The 26,808-nt window shown below is 44.9% G+C and overlaps 1 protein-coding gene across 4 annotated transcripts in view; it reads right to left on the reverse strand.

Moving 5' to 3' along the window:
- The window catches only part of CCM2 (CCM2 scaffold protein), a 553,948-nt gene that overhangs the window by 199,752 nt on the left and 327,388 nt on the right, over window positions 1–26,808 (reverse strand). For all 4 annotated transcript variants that reach the window (XM_069645812.1, XM_069645811.1, XM_069645813.1 and 1 more), the window contains one exon: window positions 611–747. In XM_069645812.1, coding sequence (XP_069501913.1) covers window positions 611–747 — 137 coding nt within the window. The remainder of the gene's footprint in view (window positions 1–610; window positions 748–26,808) is intronic.

The raw sequence follows: 26,808 nt of genomic DNA on the forward strand, positions 1-26,808 counted from the left end.
GGAGGTAGTTTTTGATTTGTCGTAGCCCTGCCGTCAAAGCATTCCAAAGTAGAGGGCCCTGAACGTCAAGCGTGGTGGCTCCAAATTTTGCGGTCTTAAATCTGGGGGAAGCAAGGACTGTGGCAGAGGATGAACGAAGATTTCTTCCATTGCTCTTGATGTTAATGCATTCAGACAAGTAGATGGGACTGCTGAAAGAGAGGCATTGATGCTTAGGATATAATTCAGGCATTCTACTGGCTCCAAAAGAGATACAGCTCTTAGTAGGCAAATGGTATTACCAGCTCGAAGTGTTGTTACAAATGTCAGGAAGAGGTTCCTTACTGTGACTACTCAAGGGAAATCCTTTTACACTCTTTTACTCTCAACCTACAAAAAAGGTAGTACAGCACTGCTGCTTCAAAATCTAATCTATAGCCATGTGTGGACAGCTGTCAGAACATCCTGTGTGCTGTTGCCATTTACCTCAGTTTCACTGGGTTCCTGCAGTTGACAAGGGATAACCTTCCTCCCTCATTGTTTCTACATAACCCTGCCATGTTTTTTTCCATGCACATAGGGACCACAGGATGTGCAAAAAAGAAAGGAAAGCTTTTAGCATCAAACTTACTTTGTTCTCGGTCGCCAGGATCACCAAACAGCAAGCTTCTACTGGTGCTGTCCCACACTCAGAGAGTGACCCAGAAGTCAAAGCTTTGCCACTTTCAGCAGAAAGACTCTGGTTTGGGGAGATTCCTGGGTCCTGCGCTGTTGAATAGAAAAGAAAATGTCAATAAATGGTGGATACAATGCAGCAAAAACAGAGTAGACGGTCCCAATTATATATTTGTATTTTGTTTATTTATTTATATAGAGCGCACCGGGCCCTAGGACATCAGGGCTCTGAGCAAGAATTTGGTTACAGTAAGGACAAATAGAGACAATTTACAGATCCAGTAGGTGTAGGTGTATGGTACAGGGGAGACAAAAACAAAGCAAACTGCAGTACAGTGCAGGTGAGGGAGGGTAACAGGGGGATAGAGCAACACTAAAGGATATCTATACATTATATACATTATCAACATAGCTTGGTGGACAGTGTAGGGTTAAATAGGAAAGTAATTGGTCATGTGCTAGCAGCCATTGTTTGACGTTGGTTTTGAAAGACTGGAAGGAGGGCACGGCTCTGAAGTTTTCCGGGAGTGAGTTCCACAGTTGAGTTGCCTTAACTGAGAAACTAGCACTGCCAGTCATTTTGAGTTTGAAGGTATGTATTTTTAGACTGTTGGAATGAGCCGTTCTAATGGGTCTCTTGGAGGTGTGTCTGGTGAATCTATCTGTCAGGTCGATAGGGGCCTTGTTGGAGAGGCATTTATGTGTGATTTTAAGTCCTTTGAGTTTAATTCTGTCGTATATGGAGAGCCATTTGATGGTGCATCTTTCATGTGAAATGTGATGGGATTTAGGTATGCCTAAGGCTGATCTTAAGGCGTTATTTTGGAGTGTTTGTGATTTGTTAGTATTACGTTCGTTTGTGCCAAAGTATAATGCGTTGCAGTAATCCAAGCGGGATAGAATAAGCACACTAACTATGGTTGTGCAATTCTCCACCAATGGGTATGGTTTGCAGGGGTATATCAGTTTGCAGGTGTAACTAGTGGCTGATGCTGTGGCGTTTACTTGCTTATTAAGGTTAAGTGCTGAATCCAGGTAAAATCTTAAGGTTTTTACCTAGTTAGTGACCTTGATTTTGATACCATCGATGGTGATGTGGCTGTAAAGAGAGGAGAGTTTTTTTAGGCTGATCCAATGATTAAAAGCTCTGTTTTTTCGTCATTGAGGCATAGGCCGTGTGTCGCCATCCAGGTCTGCACAATAAGGTACATTCTGTTAATTATTTGCACATCTTTGACATAATCCCCTTGAATGGTGATGAGGCTCTGGGTGTCATCCGCGTAGTTAGCATATGAGACACCCAGTTTGTCGAGTATGTCAAAGAGGGGCTTTGTAAATATATTGTACAAAGTAGGGTAGACACATGAGCCTTGAGGTACGCCACAAGTGATCGGAGCTGGATCGGCAGCTGATAGTGGTGAGAAAACCCTGATAGATCTATTATCTAGGAAGGAGTTTATCCACATGGTGGCTTCCTTTGAAAAGTGAGCAGATGATTTGAGGTGGTTACACAAGACTTTGTGGTCAACCAAGTCGAATGCTGCCGATAGGTCTAGGAGGAGGAGGATAAATGCTTCTCCTTTCTCTTTTCTGTTCTTGAGTTGGTTCTTCAGGTCAAGGAGGGTGGTTTCGCTCCTATGCCTTGGCCTGAAACCTGATTGTCTAGTGTCTAATAAATTGTTGATCTTCAGGTAGGATTGGATCTGGAGGTAGGAAGCGCGGTCCAGTATCTTAAGGAGGAATTGAAAGGTTGTGATGGGCCTTTCATTGGTGGTGATGCTGGGGTCTAAGCATTTTTTTTTTTTAAATAATGGTAGTACCCAAGCGTCCTTGAGATTCGCGGGGACTGAGCAGGATTTGAAAGATGCGGTTATGAGGGTGGTGATAAATTAAGTTAGGTCTTTGGCTGCCTCTTTAATGATAGGGGCGGGATAAGTATCTTCGAGGCACAGGGAGATTTTGAGGGATGAGATAATGTCTAGTGTCTCACGTTTGGAAATGGCTCTGAATTTAAACTTACTGTCAGGTCTGGTTTGGTTATTTCATCTTGGAGCATGGCACTTTTGTTGCATAGGGCGTTTTGGAGGTCTGTACACCAGGTTTTGTTTTTGATACAGGTGTCATTCGGTGCAATGGGAGATTCTAGTTCTCTTAGTATAGAGAATATTTCTCTGGTATTAAGAGTTGGCTTTTTGGATTCTTTCATTGAAGGATTCTTTTTTCATTTCACTTTTATATTTAGCTGAGAGTGAGGTGAGGAGTTGTTTGTTCAGGTCAGTTTGGTTGCTATTCCAGCAGGTTTACACCCTCCTTTTTTCCAACCGTAAGGCTTTCAGGCTGAGGGTGAACCAAGAGTTCAGGTGAGCTTGAGGTTTCTCTTTACTCATTTTTAGTGGAGCAATAATGTTGATGGCTGAGTTAATAGTGTTGTACAGGTCTACCAGGTCGGTAGGGTCTGAATATAGGTGATTAGGGTTGGTTATAGTGTGGCGAAGTGGTAGCAGGTTTGTTGTTATATTCTTTTTACATCTGGTTAGGGCCTGAGGGGCCATAGGTTTGGGCGAGTTAGAAGGTAGGCTGTCTTGGATTGTCAATGAGATCAAGTAATCTGTCCATACGCAAGGTTCAATAGAGGATATACATGATGAGCAGTTAATGTCTGCAAGCCAATCTAATGTACAGCCTTTAACGCGGGTAGGCTTGTTAATCCTGATTGCGAGTCCTGCTTCATTGATGGTATTCGCAAGAGTGGTGGCATTAAGGTCACAAGAATCATTTAGTCCTAAATTGAAGTCTCCCAATAGGATTATTTGGGAGCAAGGTTGGGTGTTGGTGGATAGCAGGGACATAAGGTCTTCCTCGAAGGATCCTAATGGACCAGGTGGTCGGTAGATCAAGTGTAAGGAGATGGTGCAAGAGGGATATAAGGCCAACTTAACAGAGTAGCTCGGATGAGGCACAGGGTTTACATTTTGTTACTCTAATGGACAGGTTGGTCTTGCATATAAATGCTAGTCCACCTCCTTTGGACGTTTCTCCGTCACGTCTGATTATGGTAAAGTTGGTAGGGACAGCTAGTAGGAGGGCCAGTCCTGCTGCTTTATGTAGCCACGTTTCGGTGACTGCTAGGAAGTCTAGCTGGTTAGATAAAATAATGGCCGATATCTCTGTGGCATGGGCCACGAGGGATCTGGCGTTAATAAGAGCGCCTTTGAGTAGGTGGGGCTCTATTTTGGTTTATAGGTGCTGTGTTAGACTGATCTGGGCTCAGCTCTTTAGTGGGAGTGAGTTTAGGGTTTTGGGTGTTGGGTTTGCGAGGCCTTTGTGATAGCGGAGTATGTTTGTGTGAAGTGGTGGAGGAGGGTGCAGTGAGTCTGGATCCAAGTCTGTGGTTTCTCCACTCTGTGGGACAGGGCTGGTTGGGTTTGGGTTTACTGGCGAATTGAAGGATCCATTGGGTAGGCCTTAGTTCAGGTGTGTGGGGAGGTCAACTTTAGTGGGGTAGGCTTCCTTCTGTGTCTAGCCAAGGTGGAACAAAGTATGTGGGCTTGATAAGGCTGGAGTGGGGTAATGTTTTAGAGGGTGGTGATGAGTGACTAATTGTGGGCAGCACTAGGTGGCTTTGAGAGCAGGAGGCGACACCATGTGGGTGAGGACCTTCATTGTTTGGACGGGAAGGACAGCGTGGCTGGCAGTGACCGTTGTGACTATGAAGATTTTTAGTAAAGCATGTATCATGATCCCGTGCGACAAAGGCTTTGAGATAGGAGATAGCTAGTTTAGGGTTGGAGTTGCAGCAGATTCAAGCCGAGGTGCTAAAGTTTTCTGTAGGGATGTGTTCGTTGTCACAGTGCTAGGGTAGATCTGGAAGTTGCGTGTCATACGTCTAACGTGTTCACAAATACAGAGCGCAAGCACAACAGCTCACTGGTGCTAGAACTGAGACCAGAACACATGTTTGCCCTAGGACTATTGGCCTGGCAAGATTACTTCTAGAGTAAGACAATGTACGCAGTAAACAACTCTTTTGTTGCATGTGAAATAAAATAACTTCCATGGTTTTAAATGTGCTGAAAGTTTGAACTTGCTAGTGCAAAAAAAGGAAGACAGAACAAGTTAAATGAAAAAACATGAAATGAAGATTTTATGCACAAGGGTTATTTGGATGAGTTTACAATGCGACAGGAAAACAAACACTGCCAGAATTAAACTTTATCTAGTAGGAGGGTACAAGCGGGGAAGGACGATAGTTTGCAAGGATGGGGGAGGGGAAAATGGTGTCTCTAGTCTCTCGGAACAGAGGAAGAAATTGGGAAGACATGGGCACTTTAAGCACAATGGTGGTGGCAATGACTGCAGTACCACTATCTCAGAAAGATGGGCGAGAGACTGTGTCGAGGAGCGAAAACCGAGTGCTGCTCATCCCAGGAAAGTCTGCATACCCCAACACCTATGTATTGGAGCCCCACGTCAGAGCTGGCATAGAAAATTAACAAGATTTGCCTACCAAGTGTAGTGTGGAGACAAAATGTATGGGTTTGCACAATACATCAAGTGCCAAAGTGGTTCTGATGATCAAAGTAGAGAGCCATAGTTGATGAGGTGTGCCGGCAAGGGCTCTTGAGCATGTTTAAAAGGAGGCTACAACTCGCAGCAAGGGTATCAAAGGTGCGCCCAAGCAGGCAGCAAAGACAGCCCTGGATGGAAGCAGCTACAAGGGGGATAAACTGTGGATGGCTCCATTGGGTGGGGTCTTGACAGTGCATATGAGAGCGTTTAGCAAAGCTTTGTTTTGAGTTAGGAAATTACAACATCTATCACGGGAAGGCTACTGTAGGGTTGTCCCACACACAGTGAGGTATAGACAAAGAAGGGAAAGGTAGTTTATGCAGTTCAAGAGCATTATGTGTGGTCTTTGCTACTAAGCTGCGCCGCTGCAAACCAGTGAGCTAAGAGTGAGGTTCCTGGAGTGGCCCTGCTAACAAGTTGGTAGGAGGCACTCCTATGAATGGTTGGTGCAATATGGTGCCACAAAACCAAATGCATATGGTGTTGAGCTTTTTATTACCACACATGACAACATGGCAAAAGACAACAATCCAGGGACTCAAAGCAAGGTATATACATTTGCAAAGGTACCATTGAAACAGTCACAAGGGACTGCAGACGTACAGGCCATTACCCTTTGACCCAAAGCACCAATATCAATGGTTGATATGCTGATGGCAGCACCAGAGGCTAGTACACAGCCAGAAAGCAAGATAGGCATTGTCAGGGTAAACGTGAATTGAGTTAGAACAGGTCTGAAAAGGGTAACAGACAGGCTTACAGATGTTGTGGAGAATGTCTCACCCAAAGAACAGATGGGAATGTCCTTTTGAAGAGTGAATTAAAGGTTATTATTGAGTCCTATGGTTTGGAATGTGGCGGCGTAGAATCTTCTATGCTTTTGATACACTTCATTGGGTGTAACATGGAAAACCCACTGTTTAGAGGTTAATCAGGGTTGCGGTAATGATGCTTGGCCTTGCCTTGGCGCCATTTCATTGCCACCTGTTTAGATACTGTAGTCCCCTGGTGGTTCCTTATAGTATTTTCGGTGAGAAGGTCCCATGTGTATTACTTGGGTGGATTGAAACCTGCACGAGAATGTATTATATTTGTTGACACAGCTATTGGGCAGCAAGGGTGTCTGTTTAAATGGAAAGTTCAAGTAATTTGAGGCAGGGATAGGGTGGTTTTGAGAAATAGACTGATAGCCTGAAGGATTATTGACTGGACTCATTGTTGCATGTAATGCCGAGGGTTGAATGCGCAAGGAAGCTGGGGCGTGGGGAAGGCGTTGGTAAGCAGTTACTGTTCTCAAGTTGTACTGTGAACCAATGAAGAATGAACGGGCAGCGTTAGCTCTTGTACATGACTTGGGTATTGAATTTTCTGACAATACAACATACTGCCCCACAAAATCATTAAAGGGAAAACTGTCCTGAAATATTTTAAAAACACTAAAGTAATTTTCAGCTGCACGTTGGTGTAAAAGAGCCCTAAAAAGAGATTGCATTAAAATATTTATGGGGGCTGCTATTTTTCCAACTGCCTGCCATGGGTCACGTTACAAAGTATAAATAACCAAATCAACTAATCACTGCAGTACACCTTTGCCAACAATGAGAAGCAATTGCTACAGTTATAAAGTATCAATAAAATGTTTTACTTTATGGAACATGTTCCAACTCTAAAGTGAAATGACAATTCTCACAGTAGTACATGTATAATGACATTTTTCCACATTCCACCCATCTCTCCTTCTTTCGATCCATGTTCCTGTTCTTCTCTTTTTTTCCCCATCTCATTACTACCCTGGTTTCTTTTTCATGATTTTGGTCTCATTTCTATTTTTCTTCTTTACTTTCCTTCCATCTGTTAGGAAGAATCCTGCGCAGTTCCCTTGGGGAACACTGCAAAAAGATTAAGACTACAGGAGTAAGCAGTAAACCCAATTGGTAGCAGTCTGCACCACCCAGATTTACCTGGTAGCTGTGGCTGAGCAGTCAGACTCCTCTCAAGAAGAGTAAAGCAGTATGTAGAGTATACACAATAGGGCCAAAACACAGTAGAGCAAACAAACACTGACCACAGCTTTGTATAAAAAGTATATAATTATTTATTTAAAAACACACTTTATGGCATATACTAGCACTCTTAATCAAAAGCAAGTTAAAACACAGTCAGGTAAAGTATACACACCTCCCCTAATAGTTATCAGACAAGTCAGGGTTAAAACACTATTTGTTATAACAGATGTGAGCGCTTAACCAAGACGGCACTCTGATAATGTAGTTAAAGGGAGAGAAAAAGGCAGAGAATACAAATAAAACAGTTCCCAACACTTTTAAGAGTTCAGAGCAAGGGGAGAAAGGCAGGTTATACTGTAGAGCCAAAGTTCATAGGCCAGGCCCACTTTAAATGGAGCAAACCGAAATGTGCCCAGGATCACACGGTTTAAAAGTGCACTAAAAGTCTTTGCAGAGTGTTCAAAAGAGGTTGGGGTGATTCAGAAGATATAGTTAGAAGGCCTGGAGCCAACCCAGTTTTGAAGCCCGGGATTTAAGGGTCACCTTCAGCAATCTGTAGAAAGGAAGGCCAGGCAGGACACAGTACCTTAAAGAGAAAGGAAGCTCCAGCGGGGGCAGTTGTTCCTGGCAGTGGCTGAAGTTCGTGGTTCCGACCAGGGGAAGAGACGATCTCGTCGAGGAGGGAACGGGGAGTTGTTGCACTGCATGAAACCATCCGCGGAGTTCCCGATTAAAAGGTGCGGTCCTTTTATTCGTGGTCAAAAGTGGTGAGCTTGGCTATCCGGCCACCGGGGTGCTTGGCATGGGCGATTCGACCAAGAGACGTCTTTGGAAGGCGAAAAGGGCGAACTGGTTGACCCCACCAGCTCAAAGGAAGTAGACTCGTCCAGCAGAAGATCTTCTCTCGTCGTCGGGAAAGTGGTGAGGTAGTTGCAGCAGGGCTTCACCGGTGGTGTCGTCATTGCAGATGGCTCAGCTTCTTCCTTCTTAGGTCCTGTGGCGACTTCTGAAGTTCCAGTCCCATAGGCCCCGCTTTTATGCAGAAAAACACTGATTCATCAGCCTAGCTGTCAATCACACATGCTAAGTGGTGAGCCGGGCGGCTCACCACTGGGCCAATCAGAGTAGAGTGTGACTTGGGTTGCTAAGGCAACCCAGTCCAGGGTGCCAATTCCTCCCTCCACCCTTCCTGTGGAACCCAGACAGAGTGGCACCATTTGGAGGGCTTCTGTGGAGAAGCCCGCCAAAATAGTGGAACAAAGGGCTCGACCTTGGTCAGAGTTACAGAGACGGACACAAACGCCATTTTAGAATCGAGTTCTGGCAAAAAGACCCAACCGGTGATTTAATATTAAATAAATAAACCGGCGGTATCTTGAACATTGCACCAAAAAGTGGTGCGTTTAAAATCAATGGGAAAATCCCATAGAGAATATTCCGGTGGAATATTTCGTGTGGTAACCACTGCCACCAGCCAGAAACTCGACGAGTGGGGACGGGACAGTGCCCCCTCGAAAAAAGACCCAGGGGCAATCGAATTACCCCTTACCAGTACTTCCACAATATGATGGTTTGTACTGGTTCTGTTCACAATTTTGGACTAGTAAAGCCAATGGTGACTTTACATGCCCTGGGAGACAGTAGTCAGTCCCAGGGTATGGAGTCTATGGTTTGGGGGTCACTGTGACACCCCTGTGGTACTGCACGGAGGGTGCTGGGTACCACACATACAGAAAAACAGATGATACCCTATGGAGTCAAAAGAAACCCCATAGCCCATAAGTCAAAGACATACCTCAAATCATGTCTAAGAGTGGGAGTAAAATAGTCTCACTCTTAGCAGGAGAAAAAAAAAAAAACAAGAATCCAGCAAAACTGCTGGGGGACTCACTAGGTTTGGGAAATTAGCCTTATAACAGAATTCTCCCTAACACCACCTTTCTTCGTTTCATCTTCCATTCTCATTCCATGTTATTTCATTAATGTACTTTTTTACTTAAATTACAACGATCATTTACTTATTTCCATGAAGTGGTTTGTTTCTGTCCATCTGTCTTGCCTTTATTCCATCCATCCTTTACGGTTTCCTTATTCCATCCTTTTATCTTTATTTTCTTTCCTTCATCCATACCTTTGTTCCTTCCATCTTTCATTCAATATTCTTGATTTTTTCAATTTTGCAATCATTCCTTACTTCTTTCCATCTCCATCTTTATTTCCTACCTTTTTTCCTTCGTTCTAGTAATCCTTCACCACCTCTCCATCGGTCATCCTTGTTCTCATTATCCATGTATTGCCATCTACCAATTAAAATCATCTTCATCATTCCCACACAATGATGCAATAGTGACTATGTATCGAACACAGGGAACAACCTAAACAATATTTGATGTGCAAATGAGAGGAAGAGGGAGCAATTACTAAAACAGTGGGTTTAGTAACCAATGGGAAAGATGTGTTACAGTGCCAACATTGAGCTTCGACCATCTGAATCCACCTCTGTGCCAGTTACCTGTGAATAGCCACATGCTCCTTAGTACTCTATTGTTTAACATCCATTTAAAGTCTTTAATAGATCTTTTTTGCTCCTATGAGCTAACCTTCTTAATGGACGCTATTGGCACCCAGGTGGTTCTCAGATTCGAGGTCTACCACTGACTGTTTTAAGAAATGCATGAAGGAGGTCGTCCCTTGGCTGAAAAGGAACAGATAATCCCAGAAAAAGACAGGACTTAGTATGTGGCCTCAAAAATATCACAAGTTTGACTTACCAAGGATCACTGGAACTCTTGGCCTTTGAATTCCTGGCCTTCAAGTTTAGGTTCCTATACTACCCTAGTATCGCAGGCTCGGAATTTGGGAGTGCTGTTTGACTCGTTATCTCCATTCAAATATGTTTTTAGGACATGCTTTTTCCCTCCATTTGCAAAATTGTGCACCTTTTTTGGACTATTTCGCTCTACTCCACAAAATCCAACTGACTAATGCATTTGTGTCAACAGCTTGAATTATTGTGCAATCGACCTTGGGCTCCTGAAGAATGAGTTATATCGACTTCAACTGATTCAAAATTCAATTGGCAGATATATTCTGCATCTTGGTCGGAGTGAACATATAACTCCCCTTCTGTGCACCTGGCATTGGCTGCCAGTTAAAGAATGGGTATATTTTAAAACACTTTCTACAATGTATTGCACTCCATTCAGCATTGGCCCAGTTTTTCTACATAAACGATTCTCAAGCTATGTTCCTAATGGAGATCAGAGCTGTTCATCCCTAGGTATGGTAAATGTCCTCAGCTTCAAACAGAAGAAATGGAGTCGATGATATTTTTCTGTTCAGACTGCAATCCTCTGCAATTCGATTTCTGATTAACTTTGTTTGATATTAGATCATTTGTTTTTCATAAATTACCTTAAACATTACCTTTTTCCTTATTGGGCTGTCATTGCTACTATAACAACTGTTGCTCGATGATGTAATAGGGCCACTTCATAGGAAAAAAGGTCCAGCCTTTCAACAGACCATTTAGTGCAAACATGTTGATGCCAGTCATGGATAAGGCAAATACGTTCTTGATGTGATCATAATATTTAGTGACAGGAGCTAAAAATGGTCCTACTTTATTGAAAAAAAGATCAGCTACTTTTTCAGTTCTCTTTTTAAGATCTTCCAATGCATAATTCTTGTTAGGATAGAATTACATTTTTTGGAATACTTTTGCTTAACAAGGGGGTGTCCCCTTCTCTTTTTGCTGAATTCCTTGGTTTTCGGGCCTCCTTTTTTATCATGGTCAAGCTTAATCCATAGTCTGACAGGGTGCGGCTATTTCTGTGCTCTGCCTTAACTGTCCTTATGACTGCTAAGGGAGGGGATCCCAAAAGGTACATCTCAACCCCCTTAATCACAAAGAAAGAGCACACTCTCGATTAGTCATATGGTTAGGCTTGTTTTTTTCTCCTCTGTAAAATGGTGCCACTGACTCTTACGGTGTGGGGTCCTTTTTGACACCATGCCCTAGTCATCAAAACGGAGGTTGAAGCGGGAGTCTGGAAGACCCGAGAGGTTTCAGGACTTTCTATTTTCCCTCCCTGTGTATGTGAAAGGCAGTGGCCATTTTCACCACTAGGAGGAAGGAGAGGGGAGGGCGCGGGGGGTGTGTGTCTGTCTGTCTGTCAGGACTGGGGGCTGAAGTAAGCGTGAAGCCAGTTTTGACTGGCATATGCAGAGGCCTGTCTGGGGCAGTGTGGATTCATTCCTTTGTGTGAGGGGGGATGGGCCTGCCATTGGCTGACCACCCCTCTGTTTGAATTACGCTTGGTTTGGGATTAAGTGCAGTGTTCATTCAATGGTATCACAGGGTGATACAGGCTAACACCCTTGCCCATACACCTTGTTGACAGCTAGATCTCCAAAACTGCCTTCTAGAAGACCCGTTTCTTGACACAAAAACAGAAGCTCTGTACCAGCACCCGTTGACATACTGAAAAATCAGATGGCAAAACACAACCTCTTCAAAAAAGACCAGAAGGAAGGCACAGAGACGCTCTGCACCTGATTCGATGGGGATAACCATCACAGCTCCTGCTCAATGCTACATTTTGTTTAAGATCCTGACCGTGACTGCGTCACTGGGCCCAGACTGGTGCGCACCTATGCTGCCAGGATCCTCAAGCATCTCCAAGTCAAACCAACCAGAGAATCTTCACCACAGGACACCAGGCAAGCATTCCTGTTCTGCCTACCCTTATCTGGGACTCTCCAGAGGTAGTGTTTACTTCAAATCCTGAGACGGCACAGCTGAATTCACCACCCTGGTCCTCCTTCCATGGCTGGCTCCGCGCTGGTGTGATTTCTTCAACCTTTCTTTAATATCTGCTCTTCGTTGTGGTCTTGTGCCAAGCTGATCCCCGTCCTTCGACCCCAATCCTGCACCGGAAAGAACGCAGGAACCCTGATTCAAAGGCAAAAGTAACTCACCTTTCTGTTCCTTTGGCTCTGTTCCCTGATCTGGGAATCTCCAAATCAAGAATAAGTGTCCTTCCCAATGGTCTGTGGGGCCCATCTGCGTCTGCTTTCTTATACGAATATAAATATACAATAATCACTAATGCAATTTCAAAATATACAGATTGTTGGGGGCGCTCGTTAGCCGCACCAAGATGGCCGCTCTAATGAGAGCTCCATGAAACCTGCCACAAATCTGAATAAAATACTGTTCCATCAAGGCTGGATCACCCTGAAAAACTGCCGATATCGGGCTGGAGCTGCTGGCAGTCGACTGCCCAGTTATCGCTGCACCAGACGTGGCAGGAGAGGGGAAGCCACTGTGGGCCTGCAACAAGGACAGGGGAGGAGCTGACAGTGTGGACCTGGTGGGATGCTCGAGCGGAAGGCTGAGCCGGGAGAATGTCGAAGTCGGGGGCAAGGAAAGGCGAGTCTCGTTGATTGTGGCTACGTATTGGTGCTCATTGCGTCACCGATCTCTGTGACGCATTGCTTTATGAGTGGGCCCATGAACTGAGCGGGCGGTGATCATGCCGAACAGCGGGGCACTGCAGGTGTAATGATCGAAGCTGAGTCCGGGGAAATCTCAGGCGGACGACAGCCAACATTATCATGGGCCCCATGCAGAGTAGAGCGTGGCGTGGCTGGGGCCTGTTATCGCCTTGCACGGCCCCTGTGAATCCAGCACGTAACTGCAAAGCGTTTGGGGGCGGATCTCCTGCTTCGTACATCTAGCTCCCGACCAAGCCTTAGAGCGGCTGATTGCAGGCTGGTGCGGCGCAGCAGTTCAGGAGAGAAGCCTACATCTGGAGCAATAAGCCACACTTCTCTAGCTCTTGGATCTGGGGACCCCCCTATCAGGAGCGCTGGTCTGGCTGAAATGAAAAGCCATCTGCGGGCACCAGTGTGCGTAGGGGTCTGTGGCGTGAGCCCCAGAGACTAATAGGGAGTCACTCACATTAGCAGAGAGGACTCTGCCTCAGCATCAAAGAACTACTTTGGATGTAGCTCCCCTTGTGGGAGCCGGCTGACGGAGGCAGAGCGGAAGGCAGCGGGGAGCGAGGCCAGTTAGGTGGAGGAGGATCCACTGCATGTCAGCCATGGGGCTGTGAGCATAGGATTCTGGCTGGTGGCGGTCTAGCATTATCCTGTGGGGGCAGAGTGCGGAAGCTGATTTAGCAGATCGCTTCTGCTGTAACATCCCGAAAGTAATTACTCCTGGAGCCAGAGGTGGACCTGGGATCTCTACCAAGAAGAACTGAATAGGGTGCCTCAGTGTCAGCAGATCCCAATCACTGGTTGTAGTTTACCATTGGCTGGGCAGTCAGTAAGTGTACGCAGTACTGCCAAGAAGGCGTCGGTACTGGGACTGTGGCTTACTGGTGACATCAGACCCCCTTGGGTGGTCCCGGCCCGGTCCATGCTCAGGTGTGGTTGCGGAGTGCAGTTCTGGACTGACTATCCTGCAAGCGCTTGTGCGTGCACACCAGTCGGTGTCACAATGTCGAAGTATGAAAAGACTCGATCTAAACTCCTGTATGACACCCCTTCGCAAGCAAAAAAATGCAGTACGGGGAGTCAAGGACATGGAGGAGGCAGTTGAACCAAGAACGTAGCCCTCGCCGGACACCCTGAGGGACATAAAGTGCATCTTAACCAAGATGCAGACTGGCATCAGTTCATTGGACAACAAAATGGACACACTAACCTGTAAGGCTGATCATACGCAGGTGCGGCTCAACAGCCACGCAACAGATTGGATGAAGCGGGAGCGGAAATGGCCAAGGCAGGCCCTCGCCCAGAGACCCAGACAAACTCCGGACGTGCAGTGGCACTCCAGTGTGTGGTGTTTTCTCGAGTACGCAAGGGGTAACTAACCGTCAAGGCGTTTATTGAGTATTGTTTTTGGCCAGAACAACTTCTATTAAGTCCCCCTGCCACTGCCACTGCCACCTTTTTTACTCTCTTAGCAGAATGAGTGTCCAATGGTTACCCATAAGGCTTCTAGAAAAGGGGAGCTTTCAAAGCCCCCTATTTGGGCCCTATAGTGATTATGTCACCCGATGTTGGTTTTAGGGAGGACGTTAGTGCCATCTATAATTTAGTTGTGGCTCCACCATGAATGCAATCCAGTTTACAGCATTGGTAGTCCAATTTAACTTTTGGATAGCTATTCAGTACCAATGTAGTTTTTAATTCCTGCTTTCGCTCTTTGTTTTAGGGGCTTCTTTTGTTCAGTGAAGCCACAGGTGGACATAAAAAGGCAGTTGTGCACATGTTGGCTCTTTCTGAGCCCAGCTATGTGCTTTCTGTAGTGGTTTGAACTGGTGCAGACCAGCTCCTGGCACTCGTGACAGCATTTTCACATTCTGTGGGGGTGCTCTGGGGTGATTTGAAAATGTAGGGGCCAACCAGATTGACCCTCCACCTAACAGTTTGTTTTTAACCCCCTTTAATTGGTGTGCTGCTAAAACCTCGCCATTGAGGTAGATTTGACACTTTCCTCCATACAGGCAGATCAAACCATTGTCTTTGTCCGTTGACTCCTTTGGGGAACACTCTACTCACCTGAAACTCTTTCAGAGCGACTTTGGGGGTACTTACCTGCCCCAGAACAGTTTTCCTGCATCCAGTTGCATCCACTGAGTTTTAAGCCCAAGACTAGAATTTTAGTTAGTGCATGCAATTTCCAAAGTATTGTATTCCACGTATGTTAATGGGAATGCCTGATTACAATGCCACTATTTCTGGTGATACTGTTTTCTTTTGAATTTTGATGTTTGGTGTGATTAGTCTAATGTGTATATATATGATCCATTATTCACCATAATCTTATTTATGATGCTTGTATCTGCTTAGATTCACATGCTCTGCATAGTCTGATGTGGTAGTCGCACAGTATAACAAGATTAGTTTTCGAAACTCGAAAAAGAAAGTTGACTGGGCGTGTTAGTAATACTATCCCTAGTGCGACATCTACTGTACCCAGGGTCCTTCACACGTCGAGGTCCCTGAGATAGATTGTTTCTGACATGTGAGTGCATGAAGTGTAGAGCGAGTACAGATGTGATAAAGCAGATAAACCGCGATAGAGCAGAAACATCTATGCACCTTCGACTCCAGAAGGGGTGGAAGCATGTGAATCTAAGCCAATACAAGCATCAGAAATAAGATTACGGTGAGTAATGTATCCCTTCTGAAGCCTGTGAATCTGCTTAGATCACATGCTCGGCATAGATTAGCGAGTAGTATCTGGAGAAGGAAGTGGGATGTGAGAAGGTACAGCAGCAAATGTTTTAGCACTGCTTGTCCCACCGGTGAATCTACTTTAGAGGGAGTATCAATGCAATAATGCTGTATGAAGGTATGGATGGCACTCCATGTAGCTGCTTTGCAAATGGCATCTAGGGGGACATTCGCAATTAAGGCTAAGGGAGAGTGTGAAACCTGAAGGTGCCTCCCTAGCTAGTGCACAGGGGATCTGTCATCCAGGTGGCCAGGACACGGCACCGTATTGGAACCAGTTCCTGGGGGTGGACCAGTGAGGGAGAATCACCTGGATGAGGGGGTCCTCGGAGAGTTGGACACCGAAGGGGGAGATGCGGTATCCCCCCTTCCTTCAATACCGATTCCCCATCATACGGAGAGTTGGACACCGAAGGGGGAGATGCGGTATCCCCCCCTTCCTTCAATACCTGTTCCCCATCATACCACGTAGGATATTCGAAAACACTGCCCCTCCCCACTTTCCTAAAACAAACACTTTCGCACAACAGACTAACACCAGTGCCATTTACCTGACATGTCCCAATGCAAGGGTCAGGCAAAGTCAGGCAATTGACGTGAATTACACACACCCAACTGCCCTTTCCTTTCCCCACAGGGATAAAAGGTGGAGCAAGATGGCACAGTACAAGGAAGGCAGACCGCATGACGAAACAGCTATCCAGACCCAGCAGTTCAAGAGGAGGAGAAAGGTGGCAAATATCGAGAGGCTGAAGAGGAGAGAGACAACCTTGCCCCTTTCGACAAAATCCCATGAACCTCTTCGCTGAAAGAAACTTAAGACCGAGGACAATAGCCCACGTGTGCTGCAACAGATGTCACGGGTACACAGAGCGGATCGACGCTGATAAGCCGGAGCAAGGGAGACTCCGGCTTCCGTGGTACTAGCCTCATCTCCAGTAAAGAGGAAGGTCAATCGGTTCATCACAGCCGGTGAGTCGAGGGGAGAACCGATAAGAACCAGCTGTGGAGAATGAAAGTTAGTGAAATAAGTTTAAAAGAACTGTAACATTGTGAAGGGGAGACCAGCTGAAAAAGGGAACCAGTACCACATGGGTGCTGCTCCGAGAAACCCTGGTCAATCCCCGTCAAAGTGAAACTATAGATACCAGAAGGCTGTAGGAGAGCCGCCAAGATAGTTCAATGTGGTCATACAGGAGGTCAAGCAAACTCCACGTACAGTCGAAAGCCTTTGACCCAAGAACTATAACAGAAGTAAGGGAAGTGAATCCTGTGAACATTGAAAGTACAAGTGAATGTGAAGTTGGCAAGAGTGAACCCGGAAGAGTGATGTCCACTGGAACTGTTAAAAAGACATTAAGATTTGCGAAGGAAGGAAAAGCTATAATGAACCCGGTGGAGGGAGTCTGAAAGTTAAGAGGGGTCTGCGCCAGGAATACGGGGACCCAGGGGTGAACAACCCTCACCCTAAGTGAAACCATGAAGCAAACTAATTTTGTTGAAGGAACTTTTGTTTTGATATTTGAACACATCAGGCCCTTGAAGCCAAGAGACTTTCAAGGGAAACGAGACTTCGCCATCGAGGCTCCTGATAAACTGGAACAGGACTGTCGACTCGTGCGGAGGAAGCTCGAGTGTGTGCTGTGCACCAAGATTCCACCATACCCTGTGCTTAAAACGTGGGGAAGGGAGACCTAAGCTACTGCCTCCTGACATATTATTTGTTAACACTTCTTTCTTTTCTTGAAAACTATCCCACACCTCTTTTTGTATTAGTTGTAAAATTTGGCAATAGGTTTTAGTATAGGCCCTTTTTATTGGACACGGCACCACTAGGACTGCCCTATTTTCATTTGATGGTCGATGCTTGCTCCCATCTTAGATTTAGTTAGGTTTTTTTCCATCCTGCCATCATAGTTCAATAAACACCCTCGAACTGTGATCACTTTTGTCTGTCTTTAATGTTGCCACCATGAATTTCTTACAGTAGCTCCTGTTCCTCTGGTAGAATGAGCCCTGGGAGTGAAAGGTAAAGCTCTTTTGGATAGGGAAAAGCAGAGCTGTATGCATTTGACTATCCATCTGGAGATGGCGTTTTTAGAGATCCGATTGCCTTCTCTACCAGGTGCTATGGAAACAAAGAGCTGATCTGTTTCCTTAGTTTAGTTTTGTTCACATAGTACAAGACCACCCTTTGAACATCTAGTGTATGGAGGCTTCTTTCAGCTGAGTTGGATGGATTCTGAAAGAAGGTAGGAACCTCCATAGATTGATTAATATGGAACTTTGAAAATAATTTAGGTGAAAACCCAGGGTGTGTGCGATGGACAACTTGTCCTTGTGGATTATGAAGAAAGGTTCTTGTAGCTCACTTACTCATCTTATGGAAGTGATGGCTACCAGGATTGCAGTTTTGTAGGTCAAGTGTTTTAGGCTGGCCTTGTGTGTGGGTTCAAAGGGTGGACACATGAGTTGAGAGCACAACATTAGGATCCCAATGTGGTGGAGGGTTAGAAATGTGAGGGTATGGCCTCTTTACCCCTTCAATGAAAGCCTTGATGACAAGAATTTTCCACCAGGACAACTTGCTATGAGAAGGGGTGTAAGCGGACAGAGCCGCCAGGTGTACCTTGATGGAGTTAAATGCTAGGCCGCAGTCTAGTAGATAAAGCATGTAATGCAGAATGTAGGCTGGAGAACATCTACCTATCTATCTGAACTTTTCTATAACACCACTAACCCATAGGCCTCAGGGCGCTTACAAAGAAAAACATCTAAGACAAATTAAAGAAAAACCAAAACAGAAACATCAGAAAGCAAACCAGACTCTAAAAGGCTAGTGTTAAAGCATTTGGAATGTTGAAATGTTGGAAATTTGTCAGGTCATTTAATCAAGTTAAACATCAAAAAGAAAAGTTTTCAGATGTTTCTTAAAAAGAGCAGTTGAGTCGCTATCGGGCAAATGTTTAGGCAGAAGCCCAGGAGTTGATACTAGCTCCCCACATTTTCTTCAGGATGATACGTGGTTGACTCAAGCGAGTGGTGTTATTAGAATGTAAGGTGTGTGTAACAGGATTCTTTGTTGTTCTGATTTTTAAATAGAGTGGTTCCTCATCATGGAGGCATTTGAGGACTGACTAGGCCCTTGAATTGTAGCCTCCAACGAATAGGCAGCCAGTGCAGGCTTTTGCGAGCTTCAGTAACATGTGCGTTACTCTTCAGGCCACAGATGGCACACAGACCTGAAGTTTTTTCGCATTGGTCTGCGAGGTTCCCATCAGTAAGCTGTTACAATAATCCAGCTTGGAATTTGTAATAGCAGCTGCGATCATTGCTTTAAGAGTACCAGATAGTAACGGACGAATATGCCATAAAGGTGGAGTATAGTAATAGCATGTAGACTTAAGATGTCTAACCTGACGGTTGAGTGCAGGTCGAGACAGACTCCCAGCGTCTTCACGGTCTTGGAAACAGGGATAACAAGTTGGGCAATGGTAAAATTCTCATATTTGGAATCAAGCTTTTTCAGCTTGTTTTGAGTGCCCAGGATGAGAAGCTAAGTCTTAGAAATGTTCAGAGCTAATGAATTCATTGCCATCCATTTTTGGATCACTGTAAAGATGTTATTAATCTGCACAGAATCGTCAGTATATATGCCGGATAACCTCAGAACAATTTGTATATCGTCGGTATAGTTTGCAAAATATACCCCATGAGTAGACAGAAGGTTGCATAGGTGTCTTGAATAGACATTAAAATGCAAAGGGGACAAACACGTCCCCTGGGGTACACCGCAAGTAAGAGCAATCCCCTCGGAGTGTGCAGTGTCCTTTACGACATTCATACTTCTTGGGCCAAGAAAAGATTTGAACCATGCTGTGGCAGAGGGGGTACATCTACCAACAGTGGATAATCTATCCGCCAAAAGACAGTGATCAACAAGATCAAAAGCAGCGGATATATCTAAAAGCAGGAGCGTCGCTGCATTGCCCTCCTCAATGATGCCTGTGATATGCGACTTCAGATCCAGCAAAGCTGTGTCAGTCCCATGATTGGGACAAAAGCCAGACTGCCGAACTGCTAGGATATCCTGGCTTTCCACAAACTTTTGATATTGCATGAATGCTATTTTATCCAGAATCTTAAGGCTAAAGGGAACATTGGTGATAGGGCGAACATTTTCAACTTCTTTGGGATCAAGATTATCTTTCTTCAATAAGGAGGTAACCCACGCCTCCTTGATGTTTACAGGTACTGAAACCTCTCGGAAGGAGCCATTTATAAACCTTGTGACCCATGGACCTAGTGTTGAGATAAATTCTTTAAACAGTGTAGCCAGAAAAACATCACCTCTACAGGAAGGGGGTTTCAGTTTGTCAACTACTTCCAGAACTTCTTTGTTACTGTTTTGAAAGCAAAAACAGCTAACTCAGGAACAGGTCCTTTAACCACATTGGGGGTGAAGTCTATGGTGGCAGACAATAAGTTTACCTGATCTTGTATATTGTCCTGGTGTTTTCATGTTTTCTCAGTACACATCACGGACACGTTGGCACCAGTTATTATCTACAAGTATTATGGAAGTATTTGTACTTCCTTTTAACTCCAGTAGAATAGAAAAAATCTTTTTAGGTCTGGATTTAGCTGCTAAGAATAAGATTCTTTAGCCTTATGAATCGCAGACTTAAAGATTTTAGCAGCCTATTTAGAAGTAGAAAGATTGGAATCGGTAGGGTGTTTAGGCCAAATACGTTCCAGTTTTCGCATATGTGTTCTAGCCTCAATTAACTCTGGAGTAAAAGGCACGTTATGAGTAGTTTTTTTCTGATGTGAGCATTTCTGTGGGGCAAGTGTATTAAAGGCCTGATTTAAAGCCCGTCGAAAACAGGACGTAAAATCTTCGACAGTGAGGTTTTCCTTTAAGGAGGGCAATAAGGGAGAGGCTAATGCATGAAAAGCTTTGTGGGTTACATTCCGAAGATTCCGAGATAAAACGGGCAGAGGGGGCTGCTGTGTGTCTGTTGGAGAAGCCTTGTTGTGAATTTCAAAGAATACGAGGTAATGGTCAGACCAGACACACTTCTCAACAATAATATGAGAAATAATTACATTTTTCGATAAGACCCAATCCAGGGTGTTTCCCTCTATATGGGTAGGCACATAACGCATTGGACAAAATCTAAAGTGTGGAGAGTCTCTAGAAGTAATGATGCTTCCAAATCTAAAAGGATCATTTGCCCATAGGTTAAAGTCGCCCAAAATCATAATAGCAGAATGTGGTTTACAAACATTGCCCAGAAATGCCAATAGCCGTTCCTCAAACAAGGGCGTCAACATGGGTGGTCTGTATAGCAGTAGAATACTAAAAGTTGTCACAGGGTCAAGGCTAAGTTTCAAAAATAGGGCCTCACAGTGATCCAGTAAAGGAGTGTCAGGTATATGAAATTTAAGGGAAGATTTGAAAATTAATGCTACACCGCCCCCACACTTGTATGTACGATTAAGGTGTAGATATGAGTAGCCAGGTGGTGCTGTCAGTTGTAAGGACTGCGGAGCAGCGTCATAGAGCCATGTCTCTGTGAAAGCCAAAAAATCTACTTTAGTCTGTAAGATGAAATCAGCCACTTCAGATCCGTGTTTCACGAGGGAGCAGGTATTTAGTAATGCACATTTAAACGCTTGGGTGTTAGAGATAGCCTTAAATATATCAGTACTAGAATCATGTGCAGAATCAATAGATTTGAGGTTTGATAGGCCATAGCCTGATCCAACAACAGAGGAGCTGTTGATATTGCAGGTTTATCAGGTACAGAGATGCAGTTACTATTCAGGTAATCAACCATATTACAGGCGTTATTCTTGGTAGTCGGTAGTCTGGCCATGCAAATTTCTTTGGATAACAGACCAGATCACAATGCGATCACATGATATAAAAAAGCCAGCAGAACTGCCATCACTCACCTCAGCACAAACAGGCTTTGAAGATGCGGCGCGGACACGCCTGACATGTCTTTAACACACGGGTGGGAGCTACAAATAGCCTGGGTAGTGTAGTTCTGCAGTTAATTCACGCGTATGCCCAGAGTAAATATAATAAAGGAAAGCAGCGACTATGGAAATGTTAGCACGTTGAAATTTACCCAACAAGGCTTCAATTAAATAGACAAAATGTCACAATTCCTAAAAATATCTTTTACATTTCTAATTTTTTTTTAAAAAGTACTAAGATAGTGCTTCTATTTGGAGCAGCAGAGTATAATAACAAATTGCACTCAAACGCGGTCTACAACCAAAATAAGAAGAGTAACAATCAATTGAACTTATGGATTGTGACCTGCACCATATCACACACATTTTCCACTGGTTGAAGTAACAGTGTCTGGTGCTGGGTTTCCGTGCTTGTTTTAGGATATCCATACACCGTTGTGGAAGATTTAAAATGACCGAACTCTATATGAATTCAGGAGCTAGGCTGCCAAATTTATAGATTCAGGCCGAGGATGGAAAGATGCCCCTTTGTGTTGGGATAGCATATTGTAGGGTCACGGGAGCTTGATCGGGTTGCACATCACCAGTTTCAGCAGATGTGGAAACCAAGGCTGTCTTGCCCACGTAGGAGCAACCAGGATTAGAGTAGCTTGTTCCTGGTGCTTCCTGTGCACTATCCTGCTCAGGAGTGGTGTTGGAGGAAAAGCGTAAGCAACATTCCCTGACCAGTTCATCCACAGGGTGTTCCCCTTGGACCCTGGTTCGGGAAACCAGGAAGCGAAGTCTCGTTTAGACTTGTGCAAGTCTAATGGGGGGTGACCCCATTGAGAGACAATTCCAACTAGAATATCTCTGTTGAGCTGTCACTCGTGTTCTTCAGGTAGAGGGTACCTGCTTAGAGTATCTGCCAGAGCATTGTGCTCCCCTGGAACATTTTGAGAGGTTAGGAACATGTTCCGCTTGAGTGCCCACTTCCATATTTTTTGGGATAGCTGGGACAGACTTGGAGAGTGTGCCTACCAGCTGTTTTATGTAGAACATTGAAGCGGTGCTGTCTGTGAGGACTTGCACTATTTGACCTATAAGATGCTGCTGAAAGGCTTGTAGAGCCTTGTGAACTGCTAGAAGTTCTAGGAAATGTTTGTGTTTTTGGGCTGCAATGCTTGTCCACTAGCTGTGGGCTGTGTGGTGGAGGAAGTGAGCTCCCCATCTGGCGAGTGAGGCGCTTGTAGTTAGGATCGCTTGTGGTGGTCGAATGCAAAAGGATTTTCCTTTTAGCTGGTTGTCCCTGGACAACCAGAGAAGGGTCTGTACCACGATTAGCAAAACAATAGAGCGTCCCACTGACCACTTGCATGAGACCATTGCTATCGCTAACCACTCCTGCATTGGGCGCATGTGCAGGCATGCGTGTGGAACTAAGTGTATACATGAAGACATGATCCAAAGCAAGCAGATTGCTTTGCCTACAGTAGCTTCCTAAGCAGCTTTTTGCTGGCAGGAGATAACGTCGGAAAAGAGCATTTGGAACGTTTTGAGATTTGCACAATATCCACAGTGGTACGGACTTTTTTTTTTTTACAGTGGACAGATAGCTCAATATAAAGGAGCCAGTGTTATTGAGGATTTAATCGTTGTTTCCCTGTATGTTAGCCTATTTGTTAAACACTTTTGTTGTAGGATTGAAATGAAGTACACAAGGCCCATCCCCTTCCTTTCAAGAAAGACTACAAAACCCAGAGTCTGCGCGCTTCTGCACGCGCTTCACAAGTAGCTTCATAAGTAGCTGTTTGCTGTTCGTTGAGAGAGAGATGGCGTAGAGAGTTAATTTTCTAGTCCCACTGGGCTCTCACTCTTTACAGTGGTGAGCGAAGCCGCGTAGGCACCCTCTCGCTGAGTTGAACAAGTTACTTACCAACTGGTAACGTTCTTTCGATTGGATGTTCCTCCAAAGTATTCCTCATCTTAGCTGTATTCCATCCAGCTTTAGCTGCTTTGGAAAAGAAATTCGGCAGAGGGCGCCGTGCGTCGAGTCTATGGTCCCTCGAAGGCCTCTGTCGAGGGTGACTTCATTGGGTGTATAAGTAGCATGCGCGGCACCCATTGGCCTCAGTTCTGTTTTCCCCCCTTTACTATTGATTTTGCACTGTGTAGATTGTGCCAGCAGACAGGTATTCGCCTTGCAAGAGTTGAAGTGGCAATAACCCGGAAAAATCTATAGAGGGGTAGGTTGGAAGGGCGCTGAGGAATACGTTGGAGGAACATCCAATCGAAAGAACGTTACCAGTTGGTAAGTAACTTGTTCTTCGATTGGATTGTGTCCTCCAACTTATTCCTCATCTTAGATAGACTCCCAAAGCAGTATGGACAATTTCTCTGGAGGAGGGGTTAGATTTTTTGATACCCTTAGATAGTACTGCTTTACCAAAATCCAGCTCCTTAGACTGGGAAGCATCCAGACTATAGAATTTTGAAAAGATATGCAGTGAAGACCAAGTTGCTGCTTCACAAATGGACCTTATAGGAACACCTCTTTGTAGGGCTGTCGAAGAGGCAATGCCTGTGGTGGAATGAGCCCTTAGACCTTCTGGTGGGTCTTTTTGTGCTAATCTGTAGCATTCTGAAATGCAAAGCACAATCCAGCGTGATATTGTTTGCTTTGTCACTGATTGACCCAATTTCCTTCCTATGTAGCCGATAAACAGTTGAATGTCCACTCTAATCTTGGAAAGCCTAGAGATGTAAAAGCTTAAAGCTCTTCTTGGATCCAACCTGTGTAATCTTTCCTCCTCCTTACTAGGATGAGGTGGAGGATAGAATGCGGGTAAAACAATTTTCTGACTTAAATGAAAATCAGACACCACTTTAGGTAAAAATGAGGGTTTAACCCTCAACACAACTCTGTCCTTATGGAACACAGTATAGGTTGGCCCAGAAGACAGTGCCTGCAATTCGCTTACTCTTCTTGCAGATGTTAAAGCAACTAGGAAAGCAGTTTTCCATGTCAGTAATCTTAATGGACAAGTGTGCAAAGGCTCAAAAGAAGCACACATTAAGAATTTTAGGACCAGATGGAGATCCCAAATTGGCACTTGAAATGGCCAAGGAGGAAACACATTAGCGAGTCCTTTTAAGAATTGCACTACCAAAGGAATTTTGAAATGGGAGCATTCTTCCGACGAGCGCTTGAAGATGGAAAGCGCTGCAAGATAACCTTTAATGGTTCCAACATTTAAACCTCTATGTGCTAGGGACAGGAGGAAGGATAGTACTTCCGGAATAGAACATAGAAAAGGATCGACATTCTTCTCTCTGCACCAGTTGCAAAAATTTTCCAACTGCAACGGTATAGAGACTTTGTTGCTGGCATTCTTGCCGAAAGCAACACCTCCATGACATCATCTGGAAGGTCCCAATCCTTGTATCTCAGCCTTTCAGATACCAAGCGTGAAGGTTGAGCGTTTTGACCTCTGGATGGAGAACCTGACCCTCCATTTGTGAGACTTGGCAGCTGCTTTTGAGGTCTGCAACCTCTCAAGGCTCTAGTCAGCCTTGCTGCCAAAAAGGTGAGACCCATCAAAGGACATGTTCAGAAGGCAGTTCTGTACATCTGGTGCGAAACCAGACTTCCATAACCATGCAAATCTGTGCATTATCATGCTAGTGCCCATGGACCTGCTCACACGATCTACGGTGTCCAATCCAGATTCAAGGGATTCCTGCATGGCCTCCTTTCCATCTCTAACAATGGCTAGGAATCCTACCCCTTCGTCCCCTTCTGGTATGTGCTCTGCCGCCATTGCAATGCATTCCCACAGTGTGTACAAAAACTTTGCCAAGGAAAATGTGGAGTTGGCTGATTTTAACGCCATACTCCCAGCTGGAAATACCTTCCGTGCCCAGCCATCCACACGCTTATCGTCCCTGTCTAGAGGGATAGAAGGGTACGCTAGTTTGTTAGAAGCTGTGGCTGCCTGTCTGACCAAACTCTAGGGAGTGGGATGTTTAGACAGATAGCCGGGGTCGCTACTGGCAGGGCGGTATTTTGAAGTGAGGGATTTCTTCACTGGCGGAATAGAATCCGAAGTCTCCCAATTTTTGCCCACCCTATTTTGCAAGGCTACGTGAAAGGGTATTATTGGGTCTTCAGTAGGACCATGATCCAATATCTCTGTCATATCATCTTGGATGAATTGGGCTGGTGGTCTGGTCCATCCTAAGTGATCTACCACCTTGATTGACTGGCATGTTCTCCTGGTTCTGGCCTACCAAAGTCATTTTCAGGTGATGTATCAATGCCACTTGCATTGTGTAGAGATTCGACCAGATCCCTCATCCTGCTTTCTTCTGAAATCACACATTCTGGGAGATTTGGGGTGCCATATTCCAGCCCAAAGGGTACATTCTACTCATCAGATTTCTCCTGTTCCTCAAAGATTGAGGTCAGAGACTTGAACAATTCAATTCCTTCCTAGGAAGAGGTTTGAAAACCTTTTCTGGGCGAGGTGGAGGAGTATTAATGGGTCCTGAAGGTATTACAGCTCTTGTAGCCTTCTCTTTCCTTTTTTCTGGCTGACTTGGCCGAATTGGAGCCTTTGACGCCGAGGGCTGTTAGGTCAGTTTTTCTGAAGTCCAGTTAAGGGCCTAGCAAAACCATAACACTGTTGGCATGCGCTGGGATCAAGGTGGATTGCATTACACCGACTATTGATATACTTTGTATCCAAAGGAAACCATCCAGTAGATTTGGTTTAGCCAAGGTAAAGTGTACTTATTGTATTTAACACAAGAACCAACACCTGCTTTAGGCCTGAGGACTACGCCAACGCTGCAATGGAAAATGTGGTCATAATGTGTATAGCTAAGGGCCTCAATTGTGAAGGAAGTAAGCTCGAATTATTACAAAGGGTATGGGACCATATGCATGGTTTCAGTGAACCTGTGTCCACAACAATATTGCTGGGAGTGAGGGTGATGAGGGTTCAGACAGCTGTCCAAACTCCTCAGAGGAGGAATATGAGGGTTCTGATGAGGAGGATGTTAGTGCACCCCCCTCTCCTTCTCTTGCCTCTACCTTACTGCCTACCATGTGCTCTGAGATATCTAAGGAACTGGATATAAGAAAATTCCTGTGGAGAAACAATATGATAATGTGGGAATATGGGAAAAAGCATAACAGGTCTGTAGAAGACAGTTTTCTGCACCCCTCTTCTTTTTCCACGTCTTCTGCGTCTACAGCTTCCAGGTTCCCAGAATTGGTGAGTCAGTATGATATGAAGTATGACATTGTTGTATGGCTGAAAACGTTTGACCTCACTTGTAAAAGGTTTGGTCTGTG

The sequence above is a fragment of the Ambystoma mexicanum genome, chromosome 2p (assembly GCF_040938575.1).
Source record: "Ambystoma mexicanum isolate Mex_15411 chromosome 2p, UKY_AmexF1_1, whole genome shotgun sequence".
Classification (NCBI taxonomy): Eukaryota; Metazoa; Chordata; class Amphibia; order Caudata; family Ambystomatidae; genus Ambystoma; species Ambystoma mexicanum.